The sequence below is a fragment of the Phragmites australis genome, chromosome 2 (assembly GCF_958298935.1).
Source record: "Phragmites australis chromosome 2, lpPhrAust1.1, whole genome shotgun sequence".
Taxonomy (NCBI): domain Eukaryota; kingdom Viridiplantae; phylum Streptophyta; class Magnoliopsida; order Poales; family Poaceae; genus Phragmites; species Phragmites australis.
This window is the reverse complement of record NC_084922.1, coordinates 26,457,633-26,465,936: the sequence shown is the minus strand read 5'-3', so window position 1 is coordinate 26,465,936 and position 8,304 is coordinate 26,457,633. Positions and strand designations below refer to the sequence as shown.

The 8,304-nt window shown below is 45.7% G+C and overlaps 1 protein-coding gene across 1 annotated transcript; it reads left to right on the top strand.

Annotated features, from left to right (window-relative positions):
* Window positions 1-1,155: 1,155 nt before the first annotated feature.
* On the top strand, window positions 1,156-7,292 carry LOC133905806 (serine/threonine-protein kinase PBL34-like). The gene is made up of 6 exons (XM_062347576.1): window positions 1,156-1,593; window positions 4,571-4,905; window positions 4,985-5,120; window positions 5,762-5,898; window positions 5,979-6,102; window positions 6,394-7,292. The coding sequence occupies exons 1-6, from the start codon at window positions 1,398-1,400 to the stop codon at window positions 6,900-6,902; spliced, it is 1,437 nt and encodes a 478-aa protein (XP_062203560.1). The 5' UTR covers window positions 1,156-1,397; the 3' UTR covers window positions 6,903-7,292.
* The last annotated feature ends 1,012 nt before the right edge of the window (window positions 7,293-8,304 follow it).

Below are 8,304 nucleotides of genomic sequence, written 5' to 3'. Positions count from 1 at the left end.
AGCCGCAGCCAGCCCCACCCCTCCGCTACCTAGGCACCCAGCCCTCCCCATCCCTCCGCCGCCCCTCCCCGCCCTATGCCACCCAGCCCCATCGACAATGACGCAAGCAACACCGACTTTCAGGCCCTATCGACGCCGATGTCTAGCATCGCCAACAGCCCAACGCTGACGCCTAGACATGTTATTGTATGCAGGGTGTTTTTACTGTGAATGGATCTAGTCATGGTATTACTATGAATGGATTGCTCAATGTTCACTAGTTTTTTAAGATCCAGTCATTGTATACATAGTGTTTTTACTCATGGATTGATCAATGTTGCTATGTCAGTTTTTTGCAAAATCCAGTCATGATTTGTCAATTTAGCTGACAGGATAAAGATGAACAATATGCTATACAGTGTTCATGCTTTGTTCTTGCTTTTTTTTAATCTGTTCCATTCGTGCTCCAATTGTGGTGAAGTTGTCAATGCTGTGGTCACAACCGTTTGATGCAATGATAATAGACACACAAGTATTACAGACAATGTAATGTTGATTTTGGTGTACGATTGAATATGCATATGACCGGCAGGTAAACAAATATATTTGTGGGTGATAGGTTTGGTGCTCGCTCTTCGCTCATGGGCGTTTGCAGTATACCGGTGGACAAATAAAAATTGATGGGTATGTATGAGTACTATCCATACCTACTATACCTGATTGCCATCTCTATACTCAAGGTATGTTTGGTTGTGCTGATGCTTTTTCAAAAGTTGTTTTTAAAAATTGCTGTTGAAAAACTATTTATACAAAGTTATTTCTGAATTGATTTTTGATACAGATGGAATATATACGATAACCTCTCAAAACATCATTCATCAAAATTACGAAAGCTTATTTAGATCAGCTTGTGGCTTCTAATAATAATAGTTTTTACTTTTCAAAAAATATTTTCAAAAACAACTTATTTAATTCAGTTTTCTGCTTCTAAATAACCAAAGCTAGCAGAAACTAAACCGAACATGCCCTCAATGTCTACGTGCGCAAAATATGTTGCCGGAAAATATTGAAACCTTGAGGGGGCATTCTGCAGAAACGGCAGCTCTCTGTTAGCCGAGGGCACCCCATAAGAGCCCACCCGTCCCCGCCCTCGGCCTTTGCCAAATTCCCACGCCCCTGCCCGGCCTGCCCGAATCCTCTCCCTTTCCACTGCCCGCCCCTGCCCCTGCCCCGACACCTCCACAACCCCCTTCACACTCGTCCGCTTCGCTCGGCCCCGCCCCGTTCGCCGCGAGCCTCACCATGCCCGCGCACGCGCTCGCCGGAGGCCGCGCGCTGCGGCTTCCCATTCCACCGCGCTGACGAGAGGACCTCGTGGTGGGGGCGCTGTGGGTGTTTTGTTCGGGGAGAGAGAGGCGATGGGGAAGCAGGAGGGGAAGCGGCGCGGGGCGAAGGGGCGGCGGAAGGGGACGGGGAAGGCTGCGGCGGCGGAGGAGGACGCGGCGCCTGTGAAGGGGTGCTGGATCCGCCTCCCGCGCCTCCGCGGCTGCATGTCGTCGCGCGCCAAGGTCGACTCCTCCACCAGCGGCGGCGCCAGCGCTCGCGGCGGCGGCGGTAAGAAATGCTCTTATTTCTCAGCTTCCTCGTACGTGCTTGCTTGGTTGCTTAGCTTGTCTGCTTCCTGCTGCTCTCGCTTTCCCCATCGCGGGATTTCATGCTTGTCTAGGCGCAAGCTTGCTTTGCCTGTGTGCACGGTTGCCAGGGAATTCAGCCTGAGCGCTTCAGAGAGATGGTGGAAGCATGGCTGTTTGCCTGTTTCTTTTTGGGTTAAGTTGATGTTGATGGGACCATGGGAGGATTGCATGATGAGATTGGATGTTTATTGGTGTGCACTGAGGTCTCTGGTGGGTGGTACAACTTAACCGTGTGACGGTGTGAGTTGGACAGAGTGGTTGGTGTGGGGCGGGTTGCCTGGATGGCATCGTTCTGTTTTACTTTCGTACGTTGGTAGATAAGCTTATGTGAGCTGCGTGCTGTGCTCTTGTCTGTCAATGAGCTGGAATCCTGGAATGCTGCCATTGATGGGCATGGGCTGATAGGCGCTACGCCACTCATAAGGGAGTAGGCTTTGTGGCTTGTTGGTGATAGGAGATGTTCTTTGGTGGAAGCAGGAGTGCAGGGTGGCTGGTTTGTTTGCTGCAAGACGGGTTGTGGTTGGCGGGAGTGGGAGGGATGCTCAAATTGGGTTAAATTTAGTATTTGGTTCATATGTGTGTAGATGCACATCGTTGATTGATGTGCGGGCACGTTTGGGTGTGAATGTAATCAATTAGATAATACGCCTGTTCTGGTGGATTGAACAGTTTGGATTACAGTTGTGCACACTTGGAATATGGACACACGAGTACATTTGAGTGAGTGTCAAGTGGAATTCTCAAGTTGGGATACCCTCATTACTTATGGTAACTAAAATAGGAAGTGCTCTCATTGGTTTATTTAGGCCACAAACGTACTAGTTAAAACTGAGCCACATGTTTATGTAATACACACTCAAAATATTGAACCACGTAAAATAGTTTGTTTACATAATACACACTTGAAATGTCGGACGAAACATTAAATTATACTCCAACAAGCAATGTGGATAGTTATGCATAGTCATCCAGGCCAAGCTGAGGATAGGGAACACCAAACATGTCATGGCGTGTAGTGTAGCATTGGAATCTAATCCCTTGGAATTTACGCATGGGATTAACTCATTCCAGAATCATCCGTCGGAACCACTTGTCTGTTGATAAAAAAGAATGGATATTCATTTTAGTACTATTTAGGGTCCTTTTGGACTGGGGAATTGGATTCAAATCCTTTGGATTTTAGGATTTAGTTTGAACTAAATCCTAAAAATGTCAGAGCAACTGTCCTCATCTAGGCACCCCATTTCTACGACGGAAGGCACTATTTTTGTTGTTTATGTCATAAGAATTTCTCCTATCACCAGCAAAGCAAGCATGGGGTGATCACAGCTCGCACTGCTGGAACTTGAAGCACTGGCTCAAGCCCTAGCTGACTGAACAGCCCTCGGTCCCTCTGCCGGAACCCATAGTGGCAAGTGACCGCCCCTGCCACTGCCGCTGCCACCAATGCTGCTTGCCATCCAGGTTGAATCTTTCTGCTGTGGAGAGGAGTACAGCTGAGCGAGTAAGATGGGGCGGAGAACCTTGCTGGGCACGCTGCTGCAACATTTCCTCTCGAGTCTCGACACTTGCTTCTCGTACTATGTGCAGTCCCTTTGGGCTGCGGCGTGGCTGGCCTTCAGATTGCAGAGGGGAGTGTTCATGCCATCTTGCAGCCTCGCTGATCAGCCTGTGTGATTTGGGCCCCTCACCTGGATGGCTGGACCTCATGGCCGACTAGTCGTCTTCGGTATGGTTGATCCTGCCGCCGCCAATGCTGCTTGCCATCTGGGTTGAATTCTGCGGTGGAGAGGAGTATGGGTGTGTGAGTAAGATGCAGGGGGGAATTTTGGGGTTTTGGTGGAGAATCTCGCCAGGTGCGCTGCTGCAACTTTTGCTCTCAAGTCTCAACACTTGCCTCTTGTGCTATGTGCAGTCCCTTCGGGATGGGCATGGCTGGCCTTCAGTTTGCAGAGGAGTGTTTAAACCACCTGGCAGCCTCGCTGATCAGCATGTGTGTCGTACACTTGCCTCTTGTGCTATGTGCAGTCCCTTCAGGCAGTGGCGTTGCTGGCCTTCAGATTGCGGAGTGTTCAGGCCACCTGGCAGCCTCGCTTATCAGCCTGTGTGATGTGGGGCCTCGCCTGGACGGCTGGACCTCATGGCCAAGGGGCATGCCTTCGGTGTGGTGGATCACCCGCACATTTTTCTTTTTGAACTGACAGGCACAGTTTTTCAGTAGAACTGCTGCCTGTTGGGAATGGTTTGGCTATGTGATGGGCTTCTCTAGGGTTGATGCTATGTTGTGTTCTTCAAATAAATTATCTCCAACAAGCAGTGTGGATAGTTATGCATATGGAGTCATCAAACCCAAGCTGAGGATAGAAAACTCCAAACATGTCATTGTATTTGGTGCAGCATGGCATCTAATGCCTTTTAATCACGCATGGGATCAACTCATTCCAGATTCTCTTGTCTGTTGAAAAGCAATTATAATGGACATTCATGTTGTTACTATTTATGGCCCGGTTGGACGGGGGGATTTGGATTCAAATCATTATGATTTTGAAATTTTGTGCAGTTGTATAAGCTTGATGTAACGATGAGAGTAAATAAAGCTCCCTTAAAAAATGATTTTGCGATTTAGTTTGAACTAAATCCTAAATTTTCCTAGTGCAACCATCTTCTTCAAAACAGTCCGTTTATGAGGGAAGCCACTATTATCATTGTTTATGTTATTAGATTTTTTCCTACCACATTAGACTATAGGTCCCCAGCTTGTGATGTGTTACAGACACTTGCAGTGAAACAAGGGCATGCTATTATTTGTGTGAAGCTACTTGAAGTTAATCAGCATTGTCATGTTTGAATTATGTCAAGGGTTTATCACCTAACGGATAATATATCTACATGTGCAGAAATCAAACCAGCAACTGATGGTTGCCAGGACCAATCAGTTCCACCAGCCTCTGGCTCCACAACAACCAGTAACACTGGAAGTATCTCACCTTCTTCCATAGTTGGAGAAGAACTTAAACTAGCTTTCCAACTGCGTAGATTTACTTTCAATGAACTGAAGTGTGCCACAAGAAACTTTCGACCTGAGAGTCTTCTTGGTGAGGGAGGTTTCGGTTGTGTCTTTAAAGGGTGGATTGAGGAGAATGGAACTGCTCCTGTTAAGCCAGGAACTGGATTAACAATTGCTGTCAAGACACTCAACCATGATGGGCTGCAGGGGCATAAAGAGTGGGTGGTATGTATTTGGCTTTCCTTGATATACAGCATGTGAGAAAGTATTGTTCATTAAGCAAACTATCATTGTTTGTTCACAGGCAGAAGTTGATTTTCTTGGAAACCTTCATCATCCACACCTAGTGAAATTAGTCGGTTACTGCATTGAAGATGACCAAAGGTTGCTTGTATATGAATTTATGCCCCGTGGAAGTTTGGAGAATCATCTTTTTAGGAGTAAGTATCTTTTGATCTTACCTTTTATCCATTTTATGTATCATTTTTGCTGCTGTTATTTCCCCCCTTCCTTTTAGTTAATGGATGCTAGCATTTATTTTCCAATGATGATAGCTACAATGCGATACTTTAAGACCTGTGTCACCAGCACTTTTGTTTTGGTTAACACATGTGGCACAAGCACTTTAACTGACCAGCGGGTTATTTGTATCGAACATTCCATACTTTATGTGGGGATTTAGTTGGCCAGTGGGTTGTATGTATTAGCCTTGTCGTAGCATGTACTAATATAAGAATTCATGAGGAAGTGACTGAGGTGTTATGTTGTTTCTCGTCTATTGCTTTGTTTTAATTTCTAACCATCAATAAGGACTTTAGGTGGCCTTACATGTTTCCAATTTTACATTATCTCTTGTTAGCGCTCTATAATTATTAATTGAATGGCTTGAGTGCAACTGATCAGGTTTTGACTTTCTAATAGTTTCCTCCTCTTACTGTTGTATTGCTGCTATTGCTAATAAGATGATGTTTATGTGCCAAATTTGACCAATGTTAAATTGTATTGTTTTTGTCATAATTCTATCTTGGACTGTCACATACCCATTTAATAATTATTTTGGGGTAATTGTTGTATTGAATAGAGTCGTTGCCTCTCCCATGGGCCATTAGAATGAAAATTGCTCTTGGTGCTGCCAAAGGCCTTGCTTTTCTTCATGAAGAAGCTGAAAGACCAGTGATATATCGGGATTTCAAAACATCCAATATTCTTTTAGATGCGGTATGCAACTATATTCAAACACACTGGTTATATTCGTTCAAACAATTGCACTCGCTTGTTTTCTAAACATATTTTTTCAGGACTATAACGCGAAACTCTCTGATTTTGGACTTGCTAAAGATGGTCCTGAGGGTGATAAGACACATGTATCAACTAGAGTCATGGGAACATATGGATACGCCGCTCCTGAGTATGTAATGACAGGTGAGTTGATCAATTGTGATATTGCTTAATTTATCTTCAAATTTGTAGTAAATCTTTCATTCTGTTGTCCTTATTTGTTCTATAAAAATGTCAGCCAGCCAGCCATATATATTGTGTTGAAATAATGCGCTGATCTGTTGTAAACTTCAATGCATTCTGGGTACGCTGAAGTTGTGTGTGTCACACACACAAACACACGCACATGCACACACAAAGCTGAATGAATATCGAGTTTGGACATAAATCGTCGCTTGTACTTCCTACTGCTTACACGATTCCTTTCTTGTCCAGGTCACCTGACATCAAAGAGCGATGTATACAGCTTTGGGGTGGTGCTACTAGAGATGATGACTGGTAGAAGGTCAATGGACAAGAACAGGCCAAACGGGGAGCACAACCTGATTGAATGGGCGCGCCCATATCTCGGAGAAAGGCGCCGATTCTATAAGCTTGTGGATCCCTGTTTGGAGGGGAACTTCTCCATAAAAGGCGCTCAGAAGACGGCTCAGCTAGCCCATGCCTGCCTCAGCCGTGACCCCAAGGTCAGGCCTCTCATGAGCCAAGTGGTGGAAGTTCTGAAGCCTCTCCAGAACCTCAAGGACATGGCCTGCTCCTCCCACTTCTTCCAGTCCAGGCAACATGAGCGTGCCGCATCCCTTGCCAGCCCACATGGCAGCCAAAGCATGAAGGCACGGAGCACCTTTGCACGGAACGGACAGCAGCCAATGAGGAGCCTCTCGTACGGGCCGCACGCTTCTCCATATCGCCAGTCCCCAAGGCCCAGCGGAAAGCGGCAGTGAGACTCATGGTGCTCTTCTGTTCACCATGACCAATTCAAGCCTAGGCTTCTGCAGCTACCATGCCATCTGAGCACCCTATGCCGTGGTAACGGCACGTGGATGATTGGAATTCCACTGATCATTTGCGATGTGAAAAATTTCTCTTGTTGTCGCTTAGCTTTTAGCCGTCTCTCAATATCTACAACTCTTGCTACATTGACTTGAAAGGTGGGGGGATTAAACAGGGTTTTGGTTATTCTGCCAACAATGCTCAGACCAATGCTTAGGAGCAGTTTCTTCCTGGAGAATCATCGATAGGTAAGACTGAAGAGCCCGTGTATGACTCTCTGATCTCTTATTCCGACTGTCGGTGCTTTGTAATTAATTGTCGTGTGGAGAGAAAAAGCAGAAGGGGCCAATTGACCAAAGATCATCTCCGCGGTCTCCGTCGTCACCATCAGCATTCCATAGTGCTTGAGGGCAGCAGGTCAGTTATGGCACAGGTGCCAATGATGGGGGTAACAGGGCTCACTTTCAGGTGGTGGTACACTTGCCAGATCATAGTCATGCATGGTTGACATCAGGGGGCGCGCGGTGGCGGCAACCTGGTAGCCAGCTGACTGTGACTGCACTGATGTAGCTGTAAGGTGCTTGCCTGCTTGTTGAGCGCCGTAGCCTGATACTGTATATTCCGGCATGACATCTAGTTCTTCTTTGGTCGTGGTTCAGGAACCGTTATCACATTATAATGGGATATTTGTGTGCATGCCATTGGGAGTTCGCAGTTTTGCCAGTGCCATCCTAAGCTCGCTATTTGTGTATAAGCCACTTGAATTTGTGTGTGCCCACGCCGAGGCTAGTGTCACACACAAATTCCAGTGACACATACACACGAATAATTATTCGTGTGGATGCTACATGAGTAAAGCAACGATCCCAATGGCACACACACACATATATATATATATATATTCCCCCATTATAAAACCTTAGATAGACAAGTCATGGGCAATCCGTACAAAAAGATGTCTCTTGACTTTCAAGTTCTTTCTGAAGCTATTTAATTTGGATCCACAAATCGTTGAGAGACGGTCACTTACCTAAGATATGACTTATAAATTACTCCTTGTTCTCTATTTTGTACCTATGATTTTGCTTGCTCAACTACGCCAAGATAGCTAAGGTGGTACAACTGTAAATCTTTTTATTTCTTTTTTTTTTTTTACTTTGAGACAGGATCAAATTCGCAATGTTGCAGAACAAGTTGCACCTTCACACGACTGTCTCCATCCAAATGGAATAAAAGAAATATCAAAGAAGCAAAATCCATTGGACCGGCCGGCCGAATTAAAGCCCAGAGAAAGCCTTCTGCTATGCTAGCTGGGAACCTAAACCACGGTGCAAAAGACCTGTGAATTTGGCA